Source organism: Enhydra lutris, unplaced genomic scaffold, assembly GCF_002288905.1.
Source record: "Enhydra lutris kenyoni isolate GAN:26980312 unplaced genomic scaffold, ASM228890v2 scaffoldscaffold1, whole genome shotgun sequence".
Taxonomy (NCBI): Eukaryota; Metazoa; Chordata; class Mammalia; order Carnivora; family Mustelidae; genus Enhydra; species Enhydra lutris.
This window is the reverse complement of record NW_019154085.1, coordinates 50,059,621-50,083,383: the sequence shown is the minus strand read 5'-3', so window position 1 is coordinate 50,083,383 and position 23,763 is coordinate 50,059,621. Positions and strand designations below refer to the sequence as shown.

Genomic DNA, 23,763 nt, shown 5'->3' with positions numbered 1-23,763 from the left:
ATAGAGAGCCCAGAAATAGACCCTCAACTCTATGGTCAACTAATCTTCGATAAAGCAGGAAAGAATGTCCAATGGAAAAAAGACAGCCTCTTCAATAAATGGTGTTGGGAAAATTGGACAGCCACATGCAGAAAAATGAAATTGGACCATTTCCTTATACCACACACGAAAATAGACTCAAAATGGATGAAGGACCTCAGTGTGAGAAAGGAATCCATCAAAATCCTTGAGAACACAGGCAGCAACCTCTTCAACCTCAGCCGCAGCAACATCTTCCTAGGAACATCGCCAAAGGCAACAGAAGCAAGGGCAAAAATGAACTATTGGGATTTTATCAAGATCAAAAGCTTTTGCACAGCAAAGGAAACAGTTAACAAAACCAAAAGTCAACTGACAGAATGGGAGAAGATATTTGCAAACGACATATCAGATAAAGGGCTAGTGTCCAAAATCTATAAAGAACTTAGCAAACTCAACACCCAAAGAACAAATAATCCAATCAAGAAATGGGCAGAAGACATGAACAGACAGTTCTGCAAAGAAGACATCCAGATGGCCAACAGAAACATGAAAAAGCGCTCCATATCACTCAGCATCAGGGAAATACAAATCAAAACCACAATGAGATATCACCTCACACCAGTCAGAATGGCTAAAATTAACAAGTCAGGAAATGACAGATGCTGGCGAGGATGCAGAGAAAGGGGAACCCTCCTACACTATTGGTGGGAATGCAAGCTGGTGCAACCACTCTGGAAAACAGCACGGAGGTTCCTCAAAATGTTGAAAATAGAACTACCCTGTGACCCAGCAATTGCACTACTGGGTATTTACCCTAAAGATACAAAGGTAGTGATCCGAAGGGGCACGTGCACCAGAATGTTTATAGCAGCAATGTCTACAATAGCCAAACTATGGAAAGAACCTAGATGTCCATCAACAGACGAATGGATAAAGAAGATGTGGTATATATACACAATGGAATACTATGCAGCCATCAAAAGAAATGAAATCTTGCCATTTGCGACGACATGGATGGAACTAGAGGGTATCATGCTTAGCGAAATAAGTCAATCAGAGAAAGAAAACTATCATATGATCTCCCTGAGATGAGGAAGTGGAGATGCAACATGGGGGGTTAAGGGGGTAGGAGAAGAGTAAATGAAACAAGATGGGATTGGGAGGGAGACAAACCATAAGTGACTCTTAATCTCACAAAACAAACTGAGGGTTGCTGGAGGGAGGGGGTTGGGAGAAGGGGGGGTGGGGTTATGGATATTGGGGAGGGTATGTGCTATGGTGAGTGCTGCGAAGTGTGTAAACCTGGCGATTCACAGACCTGTACCCCTAGGGATAAAAATATATGTTTATAAAAAATTAAAACAAAAACAAAAACCCCAAAATATATAAGGAACTTTACTCAATAGCTTAAAAAAAATCACATTACCCAATTAAAAAAAAATGGGCAAAGGACCTGAATAGAAATCTCTCAAAAGATTTCATACAAATGGCCAATAGAAATATGAAAAGGTGCTCAACATCATGAATCATTAGGGAAATGCAGATCAAAACCACAATGAAGTATTCTCCCTCATATCTGTTAGAATGGCTATTATCAAAAAAACAAAAACAAAAACAAAGAAACAAAAATGTTGGCAAGGATGTCAGAAAAAGGAATCCTTATAAATTGTTTTGGAAATGTAAATTCTTACAGCCATTATGGAAAACAGTATAAAGTTTCTTCACTAATTAAATATAGAACTACTTCATGATCCAGGAATCCTACTTCTGGATATATATCCTAAGGAAATAAAATCAGTATATTGAAGAGACATCTATATGTTCATGTTCATTGCAGCTTTATTCACAATAGCCAAGATGTGGAAATAACTTGTTTCTGTTGAATGGATAAAGATGTGCTATATTGTATGTATACACAATAAAATAGCATTCAGCCATGAGAAAGAAGCAAATTATGTTATTTGAGACAACATGCATGAACCTGAAGGACCTTATGCTAAGTGATATAAGCCAGACAGAGAAAGATAAATTCTGTGTGGTCTTGCTTATATGTGGATCTAAGAAAGAAAGAGGCAAACAAAAACACATCTAACTCTGGGGCGCCTGGGTGGCTCAGTAGGTTGAAGCCTCTGCCTTCGGCTCAGGTCATGGTCTCAGGGTCCTAGGATCGAGCCCCGCGTTGGGCTCCCTGCTCAGCAGGGCGCCTGCTTCCCTCTCTCTCTCTCTGCCTGCCTCTCTGCCTACTTGTGATCTCTCTCTGCATCAAATAAATAAATTAAAAAAAATCTTTTTAAAAAACACAAAAAAACCAAAACCAAAAACAAAAAAAAACCACATCTAAATCAAAGAAGCAGAGAATAGAATCGTGGTTACCAGAAGCTGGGTGGAGGTGCGTATGAGGAAATAATGGTTAAAATGTATAAATTTGAGCTATGTAGGATGAATAAGTCTAGAGATCTTTTTTTTAATAAGTCTAGAGATCTAATGAACAGACATGTTGACAATACTTAATTATATTTAACGTTTGAACTATACTGAGAGAGTAGACACCAAGTGCACTCTTCACACAAAATAATAACAATGTGAGGAAATATGTTAATTAGCTTGACTCTAGTACTAATTTCACAATGTGTATGTATATAAAGTCATTATATTTTACACCTCAAATGTGTATAATTTTTATTAAAAGTTTCTAAATTGAAAAGAAAAAAAATATTCACAAATCAGTCAACATGATATATTACATCAACAAGAGAAAGGATAAAAACCACATGACCATCTCAACAGATGCAGAAAAAGCATCTGACAAAGCAAAACATCTATTCATGATAAAAGCCCTCAACAAACTAAGTTTAGAAGAAGCCTATCTCAACATACTAAAGGCTGTATTTGGAAAACCTACAGCGAACATCATACTCAATGGCGAAAAACAGAGCTTTCCCCCTATGGTTGGGAACAAGACAAAGATGTTAATCTCACCACCTTCAGTTTGTTGAACAGTATCAGAAGTCCAAGCTACAGCAATCAGAGAAGAATTAAAAGGCATCCAAACTGGTAAGGTAGAATGAAAATTTTCACTATTTGTAGATAACATGATTCTATATTTAGAAAACCCTAAAGATGCCATCAAAAAATTACTAGAACTGATAAATGAATTCAGGATACAAAAGGTCACAGGATACAAAATAAATACACAGAAATCCATTGCATTTCTATACATTAATAATGAAGTAATGAAAGAGAAATTAAAGAAACAATCCCATTTACAATTGCACCAAAAATAATAAAACACCTAGGAATAAACTTCAAGGAGGTAAAAGATCTGCTATCTAAAAAGTGTAAAACACTGATGAAAGAAACCGAAGATGACATAAACAAATCTGGAGATATTCCATGCACATGGACTGGAAAAACAAATATTGTTAAAATGTTCTTACCATCCAAAGCAATCTACAGATTTAATGCAATCCTTATCAAAATCCCAATAGCATTTTTCAAAGAGCAGAATAATCTTAAAAATTGAATAGAACCACAGAGGACCCCAAAAAGCCAAAGCAATCTTGAGAAAGGCAAAACTGAGGTTATTACAATCCCCCAAAACAAGGAATAATACTTATCTGTAGTAATCAAAACAGTATGGTACTGGCACAAAACCAGACACATAGACCAATGGAGGACAGAAAGCCCAGAAACAAACCCATGATTATACAGTCAAATTAATCTTTGACAAGAGAGGCAAGACTATGCAAAGAGAAAATGTCTCTTCAACAGATAGTGTTTGGAAAACTAGACAGTTAAATGCAGAGGAATAAAAGTGGACCACTTTGTTACACCATACACAAAAATAAACCCAAAATGGATTAAAGACCTAAATGTGAGACCTGAAACTGTAACAATCCTCGAAGAAGAGTGCACACACAGTATCTCCGACACTGACTGTAGCAACTTTTTTTTTTTTTTGTAGCAGCATTTTTCTAGATATGTCTCCTAAGGCAAGGGAAATAAAAGCAAAATTAAACTATTGGGACTACATCAAAAAAGCTTCTGCACAGCAAAGGAAACACTCAACAAAACTAAAAGAATCTATTCAATAGGAGAAGATATTTGCAAATGACAAATCTTATAAAGGGTTCGTATCCAAAATATATAAATAACTTATATAATTCAACACCCAAAAAATCTGAATTAAAAATGGGCAGAAGACATGAACAGATATTTCTCTAAGACATCCAGATGGCCAACAGACACATGAGAAAATGCTCAACATCACAGATCATCAGGGAAATGCAAATCAAAACTACAGTGAAATGCCACCTCACACCTGTCAGAATGACTAAAATAAATAACACAAGAAACAACAAGCATTGGCAAGGAGGAAAAGAACCCTCACGGACTGCTGGAGGGAATACAAACTGGTGGTGCAGCCACTAGAGAACAGTATGGAGGTTCCTCAAAAAATTAGAAATGGAACTACCCTATGATCCAGTAATCACACTATTTACCCAAATATGAAAACACTAATTTGAAAATATATGTGCACTCCTAGTTAATGTAGCATTATTTACAATAGCTGAACTGTGGAAGCAGCCCAATCATCCTTCAACAGATAAATGGATAAAGATGTGGTATACATATAATGGAATGTTGCTTAGCCATAAAAAAGAATGAAATCTTGCCATTAGCAACACGGATGGATCGACAGGATAGAATGCTAAGTGAAGTAAGAGAAAGACAAATACCATCTGATTTTACTCATATGTAGAATTTAAGAAACAAAACAACGTAACAAAGATAGAAGACAAAAAACCAGACTCTTGAGAACTGATAGTTATCAGAATGGAAGTTGTTGGGGGGAGTTGGGGAGGAATTGGTGAAGTGAAGAGGACTAAGGGTACATTTATCATAGTAAGCATAGTGTAATGTACAGAACTGTTCAATCACTGTATTATACACCTGAAACTAACATTGTATGTTCATTATACTGGAATTAAAAGGAACAAAAGGGGAAAATTCTGCATGTATTTTCAATACGAATTTATTATTTATCTGCTTAATAATGCAATTTGCTTCCTTGTTTGTAATGCATAGTGTTGGGGGAGCCCATGGAAAATGAGGAAGCTTTAAAAATGAGCTGTCACTCTTGCTCCTCCACTCAGGGAAAATATGGCCTGAGGGGAGCTAAGTACAATGAAAAGAAGGTGGCAACTGGTCTCCCCAAATATACATCCTTAATTTAAGTGCTAATTTAAATTTAGAAATAGGTTATAAATTCACCACTGCAAAACTAAAAAATTAAACTTATGATTAAAAAAAAAAAGCTATGGGGGCACCTTGGTGGCTCAGTAGGTTAAGCCCTGCCTTCGGCTTGGGTCATGATCCCAAGGTCCTGGGATCGAGCCCTGCATAGGGCTCTCTGCTCAGCGGGGAGCCTGCTTCTCTCTCTTTCTGCCTGTCTCTCTGCCTACTTGTGATCTTTCTCTGTCAAATAAATAAATAAAATCTTAAAAAAAAATAGCTATAGGATCAAATCCTAATCTCAGGGGTTCTTTCTAATCTGCAGCCGGCAGGCTGACAGCACAAGGCAAAGAGCAAACCATCCTCAAGCTTTTTTTTTTTTTTACATTTTTTAATTTATTTATTTGGCAGACAGAGATTACAAGTAGGCAGAGAGGCAGGCAGAGAGAGAGGAGGAAGCAGGCTCCCCGCTGAGCAGAGAGCCCGATGAGAGGCTCAATCCCAGGACCCTGAGATCATGACCTGAGCCGAAGGCAGAGGCTTTAACCCACTGAGCCACCCAGATGCCCCACCGTCCTCAAGCTTAAGGTGTCTCTCCTCTCTCGAGGAGACTGTGCACACATGTCAATGCTCAGAGACCACATTTGCGTGCCAGGCACCACACTAGATGCTGGGGTTAGAGTGATGAGCCAGAAAACTGCTGTGTCCTTATGAAATTTAATAGTCCCATGAAAAAGGCAGGCCATGCTGAAGCATCTTAATGGTGGGAGAGACAGCCACTCTCCCATCTTCAATCTTCCTTTAAGCTGGGCTAAAAATCCAGGTTAAATGCACCAATACCATTGTGCGCTATGTTTCCAACCTTGGGAACAAAGTTTATGCTGTCTCAGTTATGATACAGGTTTTAAAATTTCCTCTTCACTTTTTTTTTTTTAATATTAATTTATTTGACAGAGAGAGTGAGAGAGCACAAGCAGGGGAAGCAGCAGGCAGAGGCAGAGAGAGAGGGAGAAGCAGGCTCCTCCTGAGCAGGGAGCCTGATGCGGGGCTCGATCCCAGGACCCTGGGATCATGATCTGAGCCGAAGGCAGAGGCTTAACCCACCAAGCCACCCAGGTGCCCTCCTCTTCACTTTTTAAAGCTGCCGAAGTATACTTTGCAGTTGCTGTTACAGATAAACAGACACAATTTTAATCTAATTCTATGGCTTTTAGTTAATAGCTTGAAAATTTTCATAAACAAAAATGGAGAATCCTACTATACCCATCTCCTGTAGCCTCACAAGTTTTCAATTCATGGCTAACACTGGTCTGTCTACTCTACCAGTGCTCTCCTCCCGTTACCTTAAAAGTGAATCCTATTATTCACATCTTAAAACAATCACAACTGACACACCTTAAAACACATTGACAATCCATGTCCAGGGAATTTTCCTGCTCATCCAATTTGCAAGACTTCTGCTTGGACCTCCATTCCGTGAATACAGTGATAACAGGGAAGTCCTTTGTACAAATAATCCACTACCACACACTTAAACGACCTACCGCTGCAAAATCCTCCGTGACTAGCTGTTCGTACCATCTGCAAAAGGTTATAAAAGAGATCAATTTGCAACTGAGTTATATTGGAGTCAGAGTCAGAACTTCAGCCCAGGTCCCTCCATGACTAGTCATGACTAGTGTTCATGGTACTATCCGATGCTACTTTTGGGAAATTCTTATTATTGGTTCTTCAGGTCCCCACAAGCCCTAACCACCATCCCACCACCATCCCACCACCCCGTGCCTCAGAATGTGACACTGCCTAAGTTATTAGTTAAAATGAGGTCATTAGGATGAGCCCAAAGCCAATACAACTAGTATCTATAAAAAGAAGTCTGGGGGCGCCTGGGTGGCTCAGTCATTAAGCGTCTGCCTTCGGCTTGGGTCATGATCTCAGGGTCCTGGGATCAAGCCCCACATCGAGCTCCCTGCTCAGCGGGAAGCCTGCTTCTCCCTCTCCCACCCCCCTGCTTGTGTTCCCTGTCAAATAAATAAAATCTTTACATAAATAAAATAAATAGAAGTCTGGACAAATACAGAGAACACCAGGAGAAGCTGAAAGCAGAGACTGGAGTGAAGCTTCTACATGCCAACAAAGTAAAAAATTGCTAGCAAAGCACCAGAAGCTAGGGGAGAAGCATGGATCTTCCTCACAGCCGTTTTAAAACACCGATCCTGTGAACAACTTGTCTCAGGCTTCCAGCCTCCAGAACTGTGGAACAATAAATTTCTGTTAACACTTGGTTTGTGGCTCTTTGCTGCAGTATTCTTCAACTTCATTAAGTCTATTTCATTTTTATTTTATTTTATTTTTTTTAAAGATTTTTTATTTATTTGACAGAGAGAGACCACAAGTAGACAGAGAGGCAGGCAGAGAGAGAGAGAGAGAGAGGGAAGCAGGCTCCCTGCTGAGCAGAGAGCCCGACGCGGGACTCGATCCCAGGACCCCGAGACCATGACCTGAGCCGAAGGCAGCGGCTCAACCCACTGAGCCACCCAGGCGCCCTCTATTTCATTTTTAATTCGGATGTATGGATCTACAAGCGTGTGGAACCCAGAAACTACGAATACAATAGAACCTCTTCTATAGCTAAAACGGGTGATAAACTAGGAATGGCTCATGTGTCTGTGGAGGGTCATGGTGTTCACTATGTTGGTATGTAGATTATGCTCATCTTACTCAACTCAAAGCCAAACCAAACAAACAAAAACAGTGCCAGAATTGTTTAGTTTTTATAGTTTTATTTAAGATTAAAGTGCATCTCTTTAAAAATGTTTCAATATCCAGTCTCAATTGGCAAGTGGTAACAGTTAACTCTCAATAGATCATGAAAGTTTTACTGTGGATCAGACAGATTCTCCCTCCCTCAACCCAATCACAATGAACCTAAAAATACACTTTTGGTATTGGTCTACCTGCTTAAATCACTGTATAAAGCATTACACACATACTGACCACATCCTTAGTTCTCAAAGGCTAGTGCAATTAACTAATGAACAGGTACTTCTGTGAAATTTCAACTTAAAACATTTGACTTATCAAATATAAACACTTTGAATGTACAACAAAGCTCTCAGAGTTCATCAAGTGGTGGGAACAAAAATATTGCAGGGCTAATAAATGACTGATTTGGCTTCTCTCAGCCTTTTCTAAGTGCATTTAGTCAAGTCTATCCACAGGAGGTAGTGTTAAGACAGATTGAAAGCAACGGATTCCCCACCAACACAGAAAGCAAACTCCGTCAACTCCCAACTGATTTCACAGGTCTGACAGAACCACCCAGTGCTAGATGCCTTTCCCTCACACATCAGTGTCCCTTAACATCCATAGTAAACACGTTACTGTCATTTGAGATTAAATAGGAGAAAAAAAGTGTACCTAAAAAGTACTAGTTTCTCCTAGTATATGTGTATTTGAGCAATACAGTTAAGATATAAATGCAATCATGGGAACACATTTTTGTAGAAGTAAAATCTAAGTAACAGCAATAGAAATTTAGGACTTAAGGAAGCAGGAGCCCCGTCTGCCATCTAGAAGCAAATGACCAACTGGATTTACAGGCCACATATGAACGAACCTACCCTTTGTAACAGGGATCAGCAAACTTTACACAAAGGGATCAAATAAATGTGAATGTTAGGTGTTAACAGGCCATACAGCCTGTCACACGATTCCAATCTGCTACTTCAACAGGAGAGCAGCCAAAGATACTACGTAAACACAGCTGTGTCCCAGTAAAATCTTATTACCTCCACTGGAATTTTAATTTCATCTTTCCATGTGTCACAAAATATTACTTCTGAATTTTTTCAACCTTTTAGAAAATGTAAAAACCATTCCTACCTCAGAGGATGGATAAAAAAACAGGTGGCAGGCTGTAGTTTTTCAACCTGTTCATAACAACATACTAGGTTAAGATTGCCATGCCATATTTCAGTTTCTATACTCAAAATTCATTGTTCTTCATTCCCTAGAAAATTCTCATTCTACAAAAATAAAAATGTATTTAGATACTTGCTAATTATTCAATTAAATATCAAAATAGCTATTACACTATATTTCATTCCATGACTTTATTTTGAAGGTGAACTTTCTAGTTATATGCAATTTATTCATGTAAGAAATAATTCCATTATTGGGAGTTATTTACTTTACTCCTCTTTGGGGGGCAGGATATTAAATAACGTGTTTTTTATTTTTTAAAAAGATTTTATTTTTAAGCAATTTCTACCCCCAACGTGGGGCTTGAACTCAAAATCCCAAAATTAAGAGTTGCATGCTCCACCAGCAACTGAGCCAGACAGGTGACCTGTAAATAACGTGTATTTTAAATAATTATTCAGGGTATTTATCAGTATCAGTTCTGGTACTTATCTACAGTACTTACATACAGGATAACTACCAGCTATTTTCAAAGTATATATGACTGTACCTATACTAAAAAGCTACCTTTTTAATTTTATTCCATGTGCTATCCATTTAAAATACTGCCTTCAATCTTATATTCTCAGGTAAAAGAAGAGATTATCTTTTCTTCTAAGGTATACTTCAGGAGAGTAAGCATTTACAGCTTGGCACTTCATGTTTGGTTTTCACTGTTTTTTGGCTTGGTATATAAAGAAAAAAATGGTTAAGACCACGATATAAAGTTTAACATTCTATTCCAAGAAATGAGTGAACATTCAATTCTGTTAGACTACTATTCTATTAAAAAGCTACAGATTTCAAACCCTAATGACTCAGATTTTAATACTTTCAAAAAGCAACAAACAAAGCCTGGTATATGATAAACATATCATGTTGGCCCATCACAAACCAAAGCCCAGATTTGTTTTATAAATCAAGCACTCAACAAATTTTGATAAATCAATTAAAAATCCCACTACTTAACTTCTGGCTACATTTTCTTAAGTGCTCTGAATGAGTACAATTCTTATGAAAAAAATACTTAAAATACACGAGGGAAATAGAACTGAATGCCAAGAAAAACTCACTTTTAGAAAAATTATTCAACTGTCTTTCAAACACCATTTTAGGATGTAATGGAAAATTTCAACAATGTAACAGCAAAGTAACCAGAAGTCTTTAACTAAAATGACAAGTCATATCTGTCAGGGCTTATTTTGGTACTGCTAACTTTACTGCCAAGTTAATCTTAGTTAGGTAGTCAGTTTTCAATGTTTATTAGTAAAATAGTGAAGCCCCATAACTCAGAAGGCAAGATTTATTTAGAGACTAAATGTATTTCTAAATCTGAAATTTACTTTTATATTTAAAAAAATGAGAACATAATCCACTTACACTACTCATGAGAAAAGGCTCACACTGTCCATTTGTTTAGTTAGGTTCTTTATAACATGAAATACATAACTGTCTGCCTATTTAAAAACATAAATCTTCCTCCCCAAACCATGAATTTTCCTATCTAAAAAAGGCTCCAAATGAGGCAAAATTCTACTTTTAATTCTTAAAAAACTTTTGAACTTTAATTTGAAGCCTTCAAGACCAGTCTGCACCCCCAATCATAAACCTGAAAAAAGCTGTTTAAAAAAAAAAAACAAACACTAAATCTTATCTTTTGTGGCAGTAATTCCTGAGGCTTAAAGCCACTTATGTTATCACCTAACTCACAGCCTGAAGCTTCCTGGCCTAACCACCACAAACGCAACCCACAGACATCAGCATTTGTACGGGTCATGTGGGAGCTTTTAGAGATAAACTAAACTATCAGGCCCTATTCCCAGACCTGCTGAATCAGAATCTGCATTCTTACATACAGACAAGTTTGAGAAGCACTGTGTTGAAAGTCAAAACTTAACTAACACTTGTAAATAATGTCTAAGACCTTCCTGATGGCTTAGGGATTAAATAGATAGGCACTGTGCTAATGAGCGAACAGCTCCCTCTTCCCGACCAAAGTCTTAGCCTAATACTGTCAGTAACTGCTATTTTATGGCCTTCTAGCCTAGCTGCAAATTATCTCCCTGAAAATCAGTAATGAAGAATATGAGATGGAAACTACACCCTTCTTACTGGATTATAAAGTTGGGAAGAATGACATTAAGGTTAAAATGTGAACGCTTTAATAAGCTCACATTTTCTGTTAAATTCCAACAAAGGTTTTTAATGGCACGTATTTTTAATTACTGTCATTCCTTTGTCTTAAAAAAAAAAAAACCTCTAATTGTGCATTTTACCCACACCCCTCCCATTTTCCCCTAATTTTGCTTCTTTCCCTGCCACTTTTATTTTAGGGAAGATATAATCCAATTTCCTTGACATTTTTATGATTCTTAATATATAACAGAATCCCTAACTATTTTCAGGCTATAAAGAATCCACGAGCAATGCCAGAAACTATCACATTCAGATTTAAATCTTATTTTTGACTATATTATCCGATAACATTATCACTAAACCTGATTCATCCTACACCATATGGAATTTGAGCAAAAGCTCCACACCATTCAACAATGGCTTTCAAACTTGTTCAAATGTAACACCTTTGACAATGGGCTCCGTGCAATACTGAAAATTTAAATCCACCACATGAAGTCCATTTTGGAACATGAGAAGTTATACCGTGCTGCTTTCTATAAGCAGCCAGATTCTTTTTATAAATGCCTAAAATAAGAAATCACATTTGAGTGTTATTAATATTTGCTATTTTTTAATTAACCCTTAGAAAATACTGAAAAACTGATTTAATTTTAATAAACAACATACTGAAACTGATCAAGGAGAATTAACAGTTTTTGCTATTTACGAATTATCCAGGTAAAAATTTAAGGCAAGCGTATTAAAAATAAGGTGCCTCAAATATACGCTTAACTGTATCAACAATGAAGATTTAGCAAACTGGTTTCTGCCTTCAAGTAACATTTTTAAACAGATCCTTGTTCAATCACAGTATCTGAAAATACATGCTTGTGCTTGTATCAAATTCAGTGATTTAAGTAAATGTTTATCACTTTTCTCCTATACTGTTCGAAGTTCTCAAGAACTTCCGTTTCACCACCTAGTTTACACAAACCTTAAGATGCAGTCATGAGATAAGCCAATTTTGACTCCATACAAACACATATACATACTCCTTCTTACACCTGTTAACTAAAAATTTATGTGCCTCTTTAGTATAAAATATAATTTGGGAAATGGGAGGCAATATAAACCACAATTATAAGTCTGTCAAAAAGTTTCTATTTTTACTTATTTTGTCAAGCTTACAATCCTCAGTTTTACAGTCCCAGAATTTCCTTTAAACCCAACCTTGGTGTAGGACTATGAAACTTCTACTCCCAAAGTATTTGTAATGATGGATTTATAATTACAAAAAAGACACCAACTTTTCTGGCTGGCAGGTGGTCCCCTTCTGAATATAGGAACTAACTAAGCACAAGAATTAAACTTTCTGTAACTTGCTAAAAGAATGTGTGCCTTTTCAAGCTGGTTAGTTCTGAATAAAGTATGAAACTGTGAAGGTCATTCACTCATTCTAATCAGAACAAAGGAAATATTCTCACTGTAAAGAGACAAAACAAATATGGGAAGTCAGGCACTAATACTAGTCGGTAAAATTTACAAATGTTTTAATTATATACACCTTTTTTTTTTTAAACTAGGCAAACATACATATTTCAAAAGAACAATTTCAATTTCAGATTTCTTCCAAGTTTGCTTTACGTGTAGGTGAAAAGAACAGATAAATCCTAGATATCATTTAGCCCAAGTTGTAACAAAAATAGTCACACTAACTCTCCACTTTAAAAAGAAATGTAATGAAGCTTTCTAGTGGCAGATACCCTCCTTGCAAACAAAAAAAAGGTGGGGGAGGGAGTGGTATGAATAGCGAAGTCTTCATATAATACTTTCTCATTTCTGAAAGTTTAACTCCTTCTGGTTACTTTAGAAAATAAAAACTCGTGTTTTTACTAAGTACAAAACTATCTGTTTCTGTAGATACAGAATCCTACAAACATCCGCAGCAAGCCCACACAGCACTTCCACGGTCCACACTGCTATCTCAGTGTTTAATATATACAAAATAGGTTTCTATTAAACAAAGGTATTCACAAGTAGCTGCAGAAAAATTCATGCCATTAACAAAGGCTGAAATTTATAAATTAAAAACACTGTAATCTATACATAATGTACAAATAGTCGTGCATTTTAAAATAAGTGTGTCTCATACGACTAAATTTTCACAAGCAAATGCTGCTGCATAAATATTTGCTAATGCAAGTGAACGGCATCTTAGTAAGTTCGGCTTATTTTAACCCCAGAAGTTGCAGCTTTTGGTATTTTTCTTGGAAGCTGTCCAAAGTTGACATCTGTGGAAAAAAAGGTTCCAATTCTTTTGCATCTCATTTAAGGTTTTCTACTGAGAACAAATTTCTTAAACCTCAGGCACAACAAATATAAATTAAAAAAAAAAAAAAAATCAAGTACAAACACCGTTATCAGTTCAGGAAAAAATTCAAATAGAAATGTTAAATTTTACTTACTTAAAATAAGGTATTTTTCATGAATGTTTCATCAGAATATGTAGGAGTTTAAGATGTGTGCAATAAACTGCTTTTGTTTCTAGTTTTTGCTTCCACATTTCAGTAAGATATTTAAAATTTTTGAAAAACTATGCATAGCAGCCAAGAAAATACTGTATGAACAAAAATCGTACACAATTAACCTACAAAATTGAACTTACATAAGTCACAGCCCTTCAGGGTTTGAAATGCTATCAACTTTGCAAACTTTCAGTCTGAAACTGTGCTATATTTCAGAACTTATTTTATAATCAACAAATCCAGTGATGTTGGGGGGAAAAAAAGTTCAATTTTCTCTTAAAATACTAAACAGAATTTTCATGGGTTGGTGACCTCCAACGTGACTGCAAATTTTTTATTATAGAGTTTGCCATGCTACCAAGTTTCTCATGCATTTCAAACAGCTGGCTTCCTGAATAATTATGGAGATCTTCTGAATCTAGTTGAAGAGCAAGTGCACTGATCTGTGCCACAAGATTTTTAGGTAATGGAGTTTCCAAAGCAACAGGATCAATTAAATCTGAAAGAAAAAAAGCACAATTAATTTATTCCAGATAAAACTTAAGTTGTACATATTTCCTTTTAAGTTAATAAAAAGTTTAAGTGCCTAAGATTTAAGTTGAGAGCGCAGGCTGAGGTACTGTTCTTCCTCAAGAGAACAAGGCAACAGAAGACTCCACACCATAACTTATTCAGTCCGACTGAAGAAAGAGCCAGTCTACTTCATTTTTATTAACAGCATAACTGAAACACACTATTTAGTTTATATCCTTGAGTAGCGGTTGACAGTTCGAGAAAAACAACTAGACATAGTTGGAATCAGTATCAGCTACTTTTTCATGCACTTGGCCACTGGCACCAAAAAACCCCCCAAAAACCAAAAACCTCGTCAAATTAACAGAGCATGGTCAAATTAAAACTAGAAGCATATATTCAAAGTCAACTGACGCTGTAAATAAAATTGTCCTGCTTTGCTAAAACATACCTGAGGCAAGTCTTTCTTCATCAGAAGGGAGAGATTTAGTTTGTATTCCATTTACTGGTTTTTCAGAAATATCAAAAACTGGAATCTCCTCTAGTCCCCGAGATTTTACCTGGATTACACACAGGCCAGTAAAACAAAAACAAAACGAAAAAACTGAAAGTTGCTTTTAAAAGGACCAACACCACCACCACTGGAAAAGAATCTGACATGTTTCCCAGCCCATCATACGACTATTAGCTTAGCAAATCTTGCTAAGAAACTATGTTGTACTAGTGACACAAAAAAATGGGATTATAAAGTGTTTTTCAGTTTTTTCAAAAAGCTGGTTAAGTATCTCTAATATTTAATGGGCTTCTCAAGAAATAGCCAGGTAGCCAAAAAAATTACACTGTATTTCCCAAGTTTAGCAGCATAAGAAAAGAAAATCCAAGGCAGATTATTCCCAAACTTAAAAAACATATGGACTTTTAAAAAAAGAATACAACTTTTGGGGTGCCTGGGTGGCTCAGTGGGTTAAACCTCTGCCTTCAGCTCAGGTCATGATCTCAGGGTCCTGGAATCAAGCTCTGCATTGGTCTCTCCCTGCTCAGCAGGGAGCCTGCTCCATCCCCCACCCCCACCTACGTGTGATCTCTGTCAAATAAATTAATAAAATCTTTAAATAAATAAATAAAAATAAAAGAACAATACAATTTTGAAAGGTGTCCCTAGGCATACAGATTAGTGACTGAGAAGATACTAGTTTCAGAATGTTATAGTTACCATATTGATGGGTCCATCAATTAGACTCCTGTGTAGACACCCAAGAGAAAGAGTAACACATCCACACAAAAATTTATGAGTGTACATAAGAGCAAAAGGTAAAAACAACCTAAATGTTAAGCAATTGATGGATGACCTATATGTTGTACATTCATGTAAGGGGTATTATTTAGCCATAAAGAGGAATGAAGTACTAATACACATGAACCTTGAAAACATTATGCTCAAAGAAGTCAATCACAAAAGACCACGGCTCATATAATCCCACTTTTATGAAAGGTCCACAGCAGACAATTCTATGAGACTGAAAATTACTAATATAATCTTTGGGTCTCTTAGAAGTTTTTAAGGATTACAAATACTTAATAATTTTTAAATCAAAGACTTTTAAGAAAACAGCAGAAGTCTTCAGTAGTTAGCTAACTCCAGTCTCAGAAATTCTAATGTAAACACTGGTTTTCAAGCTTTAACATAACCTGTTCTCATTTATTCACAATTTTGTGTAGTTTCAGTGAACACATAAAAGTTCTCTGCAGAGGTTTCAGAACAGTGCGACTCCTTCTGAAATAATGAGTTTTCCATCTGTATTTTTATTGAGGGTTAGGGAGTGGAGAATCTTGGCTTCTATCAGAATCTTGAAAAATGTCTATGGGCTAAAATATTTATGTGCAAAAAGTTGGTAAACAAGAAAAATTAGTTACAGTTGTGTTGGACATCAAAAGAGAAATACTGTTAAATACAATTTTGAAAGATTTTTATTAGAATGTTTAGATTTGAACCTCTAGGTTTTAGGAAAAGCAGCCATGGAACCAATCACCAATTTGGTGGAAATGAATGAGACAAGGGGATAGGAGAAGAGAACTCAAAGCATAAAGAGATGCATTACACAAAACCAGACAAAACCAAGAAGCAAACCTCTCTGTGAAATTATAAAGTGATGTTTTAAGTTAATCCTGACTGGGGCGGGGTGGGGGGGGAGGTGGAGGGGGCATAAAATGAGTTTTTAAGCAAGACTACCAACTTCTGTAATTGCTACTGAGGGATCATTTATCTACACATGATTTATAACATCTAAGTTTACCTGCTGCTCATGATAGATTCTAAGAGCCTTTTTTACATTGGACACTTTTGGAGAACGGATAGGAAGAGTTTTTATTTCAGATGCTGTAAGAGTACTCAAATCACCAATCGTTTTTATATTCTTAGCTCTAATGAGCTGTCCCAGTCCTCTTGCCCTGAAGAGATTAAGAAAAAAAGGAAAAATGTCATCAACTACTTTCACATTTGTTCTATTTGTGAGGGCCTATCCAGCTAGATTTCCTGATTTATGCTCAGTCATAACTGAATTTTATACAGGCTCACCTAGCCCACTCTGAGGGCAGGCACATATACCTTTAATTTAAAACAAAATTTGAATTTGATGTGTTTGTTTGGCTTAAGCAATAATGCTGGGAAGAGACAAAGCCCAATTTGTGTCTCAGACTTCACTTACATTATGACTTAATGGCCTCATGACTTTGGTGGAGTAATCTTTGTAAACTTCAACTGGTAAAGTAGAAATAATAATTATACTCCTTATGGGATCTGTGATTAGCATTAAATAAGAGAACATATGCAAAGAGTTCAGCACAGCATCTGACAAATATTACACATACATTTAATTATCTTAGCCATTACTGTATTATGGTAGATGTTTCTCTTATTGCCTTACCTGTCCCATCTTCCCACATTAATTTATATTTCTAAAACAAAATGTGTGAAAGTGCATGTATGGTCAATTCTAAATATAAGAATCTCGATCACTTAAATATTCCTCTTAAACAGCTGGCATCTTTAAGTATAAACCAGCACAAGTAACTACTTACCACATGTTTGAGGTAATCTGAGGTAAAATGATATCAACTGGAGCCACACAGTTCACCAAAGCTGGGTAAACACTTTCTGTTGGACCTGGCATAGATTCTTTAGCCATTTCTGTAATCTTAGAATAAATTTCAAAATCGTTACATAGAGGTCACCTGACTGAACATGAAAATATAAAGTTACATGAAAACTAAAGCACTTCTTACTAAACACTTCTTTGAGCTCTTAAACTTAGGGCTACGTGATCCTGGGGACAGAAATCCTTTGATTGAAGTGGCATTATGCTAGACAGAAGAAAGGAGAGAAAAAAAAAACTCAGAACCCTAGAAAACTATAATATTATAACTCTACTTTCATTACTTAGAGTGCGGTAATTTCCTAAAATTTTGAGAAAATGTAAAATGTAATAAACTATTACCTAACCAATTACTGGATTATCACTGACTCTTCCCACCTCTTCATGTTTGTTTACCATGTTGCAGACAAAACAATGTATCCAAACCAAAGACATCTTGTTCTTTATTAGTTTTAAGATAAACTACACTACGCAATTTGGTACCTGCATTCATGTATGTGTATTTTAAAGCTCACAGCTTACCTTAGATTGTGCAGTAGGTGAAGTTTTAACACTTTTTATTATGGGAGAATTATTTGAAGAATGGGACCTAACAATAGAGCATCGCCTATCAATGTCATCTGCCAATCCTGCTTGGTATATTGGATCTGCAAAGGAGACCCGGCGAACCTGAAAACACAGGCCATGCTTTTATTTACAAAGTTAAAGTTAAAAAACAAAAACAAAAACAAAAAACAAAAACCACACCATAAATTCTCACTATTAAGGTCCCCCAAAATAGAATGTAGGTTTAGAAGCTTAATTTACTTCATTAGAAGCCCAATGTACATAGCTGTATTTCTTCCTAATGGCTGCTTTCACAGGTAATACAGGTCATTCCAATTATTCCAATTATCCATGTTCTAAATGGTCTCTACATAATATACCAACAAAGACTGAAACAGGGACAGTGGCAGAAAAATGAAATTACACGTAGCAGCTGAAACTGTATCATCCAATTATACTAATCTTGTGGGCTTACTGCAGTGACTTAAAAATACAAGGTAAAGAGGCAGAAATAGTACTAACCGACTTCTGGTGTACCTTTCTAACCTCTGTTCTAAACTCTTTAGAGGGTCCCAGAGTCATAGCAACTGGGTGGCAATTTTTCATTTTAGCCTCTTCTAAAGTCTTACGATGCTTTCATTCATTCAGCTATTTGATATAATATGCAATAAATAAATATGCAATAAGGCATAACCACTAACCATGTATATAAATGCCTCCTGGTCTTGACTCCCAAGAGTGGGCAGATTCCGTACATATCTGCTATAGAAAACTATGTCTTACTGTTACCTAAATAAAAATTAAATCTGAGGTACTATCACACAAAACATGATTAGTTAACTTTTTAAAAATCTAAAATATACTGAAGGAAAATAAAATATACTGAAGACATCAATCCCAATGCATTCTATCTTCATACTTTTCAAAGACTTCACTTAAGTTACTTAAAAAAAAAAAAGAGCTTCAATATAAAAGCAAAGCAAAACAAAGCCAAAACCTCAATTCTCAGTGTAAGAATTTTTGGTATATCTTGAGGAAGTCTTCACAATGTGCTTGCCAAAGGCAAGATTAAGTCTACCTTCAATTTCTAATGTATGTCTGTATATATAAACACATGTATTCCACATTAAATGGCAGGTTCAATTTCATAGGTAGAGAATGCTCACATAACCTTTTCAGAACATCTCCTTTACTAAGTAGAGGACAAGCTGAGCTATGTAAGCATATGTAACTTTTACTTTTTTAACTTATTCATTCAACAAATTATGTCCAAGTTATAGGGTCAAGAGCTAAAGCAAATACAAACAAAAGGAGTCAGTTTAGTGAAGATGGGGAAATAAAATAATAAATGAAATCACATCCAGAAACTGATAAAGGCACAGCCTGAGATTTTTTTCATTAGATAAGGTCTGGAAGTAAGAATTTATATGAAAACTTAAATGGGAAACAGACTACATAATGTCCTAGCACAAAGTGAGTGCTAACTAAAGCTACTTTATCAGTTTCTAAATGTCTCCTTACATTATGAGCAAAAAAACCAAAACCTAAAAACCCACAAGAGATCCTCACCAATTCTGCAAAAGGTGAATAATGTATATGGTTGAACATCTTTAGTGTCCTAAAGTAAAGGAATATATACGGCCTTCAGTTTCCTTTTATCAACACTCTTTTTTCTACCTGCCCGTTTCCCTGGTCACTGTGGTTAATTATTCAAAATGAGTGGTCCTATCAGTCTAACATTCTGTCATTCACCAGGAACCACTGTACTGCCAAATACTCAATTAAACATGGGCTAAATAATATTCAGCCTCAAGTCCCCTACCTTGTGAACAGGTGACGATATCTCATCTTCCTGAGGTCTTTTTAGTCCTCTCTTTAAAATGCTGGTTGATGGAGAAGCCAAAGGAGACCAGACACAGCGTGTCTGCATGCCACTAGGACTGCCATTTGCTGATACAAGTAAAGGATCTAGTTCCCTTAATTTTTGAGGAGATGCATTATTGTCTTCTGTTATTAGTTCAGAGATGGCTGTTTCAGATGTCAGAGACTGTGATGTGTCCTCCACTTTCTCTGAAGTATGGTGAGCTTCCTGTAGAATTTCATCATTTCCCACCATTTGATTGTCAACTGATATTGTTTCTTCAGACTTACAAAGTTCATTTTTTGTTTCAGTTTCATTAGAGTCAACTTTTCCTTCTTCAGTGCTCATCCCAAGTGTGGTGAGAACAAAACTGCTGACTTCCATACTTGATGTCTCTGATTCAGCTTGTACAGGCTTGGTAGAGATTCTGGTAGTAGAGTCCTGGCCTTCTGTTTCATTGATTTGGTCAGCTTCAGCGCTCACCTCACCAATCATTGTCTCTTCACAAGTTTCCATTTCAGCATTCACTCCTTCAGATGAGCCTGGACCAGATTCGTGACTTCTTTCATCTAATTCTCCAACTGCTGTTTGTTCAGGTATCTCTACCAGAGCACTCATTTCTGTGGTATTATCATAATGATCAACAACAGAATTAAATTCTTCAGTTACTGCTTCTTCAGCCTTCAGTTTCTCAGCTGCCTCTGCATCAGATTCATCACTTCTGTCACTATTTATCTCCATTACTTCTTCTTCACTAATACCAGTTTCGGTACTCTTTTGTTCAGAAAAGCTAGCTTCAGATTTATCAATTTCTACACCCAATTCAATAGCTTCTATTTCTGGATTGAATTTTGCATTAGCTTTACATGCATCTGTTTCAACATTGACAATGTTCTCTATACTCAGTTCCTTTTCCAAGACAGCCTCTGACTTTTCTTCTTTGGGCTCCAAAGTAGAACATTCCAGTGAATTATTTTTAGAATCACCTAAACATGGGCTAACAGTTTTACATTTTTTATTGGATGGCTCTTGGCTCTCAAGAGGTGTTGCTTCTTCAGAATCCATATCACAAGTTTCTTCTTCAAAATTTACTACTCCAGAAGGAAGAGGGTTTTGTATAGTATTTTCTTTCAACTCACTTTCAGATATAATTAACGAATCATTAACAGCATCATTCTCCTCCTTGAGTCCCAAATGAAAATTCACACAACTATGTTCATCCAAAAGTTTTACCTCAGAGCACAGATTAGCTTTAGAAGTCTCTGATACAGTTACAGGTGTATGCACATCTATCTTTTTTGTTTCAATGACTTTTACATCATAATTTTCTGTACTCTTTAACCCAATGAACGACTTTTCCTGAGGTTGAGATTTTTCCCCACAGCAATCACAACCTTTAGATCTTCTTACCCTCCTACTTCTCTTATGTTGGCATTCAAGTATTTGGAAAGTTTTTTCAGAAAGCAAGGAAATGTCTGATGTCCCTATTTTTGAGGATTCTCCCATGTTGTTATTATCTATAGAATCTCGTTTTTGTAATCTCTTGCTGGCATTTCTAGTCCTTAGGTTTGAATCTGGCACAGAAGGGTCTGAAAAGGAATGTTCTGTACATTTGTTGGTTTTACTTTTTCCCTCATAAGCAGTTGACACATCATCAGAAACCTGTAATACATCTGAAGAAACTGTAGAATCTTTAGGAGTTACAATAGTATTCTCATCTTTTTGTTCACAAATCTGAGATTTTAGGTCTCTCCCCACTTCAGAATTTGCTTTGTAATCAAGTGTCTGGTTTTCAACATTTACACATTCCTGTTTTATCACTTTCTCCTCTTGGTCTTCAGTGTCAACGCTATCACTGCTTTTGCTTTTCCACTTTCCAGATCTCTTCTTTTTAGAACTTTCTTCTTTTGCCTCAGAACTATCAGATTCTGAGTTTTCAATGCTGGAAAGTAAACCCTGGGATGCTCTTCTTGTCTGATAGCGTGTTCGTCCACTTACTGGTTTTTCAGAGGACTTATCTACAATGTCCTGGGCACTGTCTCCCTCAGACTTAATATTCTCAAGGTCTAGCTTTTTTTTACTTTCATCAATTTCAGAAGTAGTGCTAGTTTCCCCAAAAGTCTTCTCGTGTAAATTATTCCCTTTATCAATTAAATTTTCTTGTAGAGTTTGTTCAGAAATCAGTTTTTGCTTAGGTAACACATCATCTTTTACATGCAATGGACTTTTCTGAAGGGTCTTTTCTTCTTCCTTACGTCTGTCTTTTTTTTGATGATTATTTTCTTTCTCTTGGCTCTCAGGGGTAGGCTCTGCTATTTCTGAACGTCGTCTTGAGGATCGTCTAAGCGTTTTCTGATTTGGAGTTATCTGAACAGGACTATCCTCATCTACCATTTGATCTGCTGGTATTATAGCTGGGGGTGTATTTTCTTTGGATTCCAAATTGATTCCTAATGTTTTCTCTTCTACAGCACTGTTTTCTAGTAATACCGCATTTTCTATTGTTGGTTTAAGCATTGTATCCTCATCCTCCATTGTAGATTCAGAGAGATGAGCCTGATTATCTAACACACATTCTGTTTGATTAAGCAAATCAGGTGGGTTATTTTCTAAGACTACTGTGCCATCAATAGATTCCTGAGTATTTTTCTCCAGATCAGATCTCATTAAGAGCTTAGACCTTTTGTTTCCTGTTTGTTCAGCTTTACTTGACCTTCGGCTTGATCTCTTAATTCCATGTGCTATTTTTTCAGCATCAGATTTTGCAAGAGCCATTTCTCTTTTCTTTGCTTTTGGTGGGTTATCTATTTTACCCATGACTTCCTGGTTATTTTTCACTGTAACAGTTGATGACATATTATTTAAGGCAGACGGACTAAAAGGTCTGTTTTCTGAACCATCAAACTTCTCCAAAGTAATAAAGGTTTGCCTCCGACTTGTAGGCTGTGGGAGAATTCCAGAAATGATGGCATTAGAAACTGAGCTAATGTTGACACCAGAAGTATTTTCTGCACTAGATGAATATTCAGTTGTTTTCTTTGATGAAATTAAAGCATTCTTTCTGGAGTCATTATTACTGCTCGGTACTTCTGGACTGGTTTCATCATTAGAACCACGCTCATTATCTGAAAGAGAAGCCTTTTCAAGATGTTCATCCATACCACGGTTTTCTGTGACATCCTGAGGAGTAACAATGTCCCTCTCCGTTTGTTCCTCCTGCATAGAAACGTACACATGTATATAGGTTAGGCAACAAACAAGTCCCAAACTTTTGGAATTCAAAAGGCACATCACTGACTTTCAGTATTTTTTTTTTAAAGATTTTATAAATTTGAGAGAGTGAGTGAAAGAGAGCATGAGAAGGGAGAAGGTCAAAGGGAGAAGCAGACTCCCCATGGAGCTGGGAGCCCAATGTGGGACTCGATCCTGGTACTCCGGGATCATGACCTGAGCCGAAGGCAGTTGCTCAACCAACTGAGCCACCCAGGCGCCCTGATTTTCAGTATTTTGTAAATATTCCAAAGGTGGTGACAGATGCCCATTAATTTGTGTTTCTAATTATAAATACTTAATAAAGCAAAAAACCATTTATTTTAAACACAGATACATTCACATACATCCACAAACACAATAACTACAATTTTGCTAAAGTGTATCAGTTAGAGTTATGAGATTATGCAATATATCTTAAAATTAACACAAGACACTTCATAATGGAATAATGTTCTAAAAACCCCCAAATATACCTTATATATCACCTTGGAATCTTCCGTTGATTTTTCAGTTAAAGGAGGAATTTCCCTGAAATAAAAATGTATAAATTAAAATA

General features: G+C 36.4%; 1 protein-coding gene across 2 annotated transcripts in view; it reads right to left on the bottom strand.

Annotated features, from left to right (window-relative positions):
• Positions 1-9,598: 9,598 nt before the first annotated feature.
• LOC111151280 (replication timing regulatory factor 1) overlaps positions 9,599-23,763 on the bottom strand; it is a 60,106-nt gene continuing 45,941 nt past the window's right edge. Inside the window, exons 29-36 of one of the 2 annotated variants that reach the window (XM_022509199.1) lie at positions 23,681-23,735; positions 19,896-23,150; positions 18,050-18,196; positions 17,658-17,735; positions 17,454-17,569; positions 16,670-16,823; positions 14,827-14,935; positions 9,599-14,361 (exon numbers count right to left, since the gene is read on the bottom strand). In XM_022509199.1, the coding sequence (XP_022364907.1) occupies positions 14,147-14,361; positions 14,827-14,935; positions 16,670-16,823; positions 17,454-17,569; positions 17,658-17,735; positions 18,050-18,196; positions 19,896-23,150; positions 23,681-23,735 (4,129 nt within the window). In that variant the 3' untranslated portion in view covers positions 9,599-14,146. The remainder of the gene's footprint in view (positions 14,362-14,826; positions 14,936-16,669; positions 16,824-17,453; positions 17,570-17,657; positions 17,736-18,049; positions 18,197-19,895; positions 23,151-23,680; positions 23,736-23,763) is intronic. The other variant, XM_022509292.1, reaches the window with a different exon arrangement.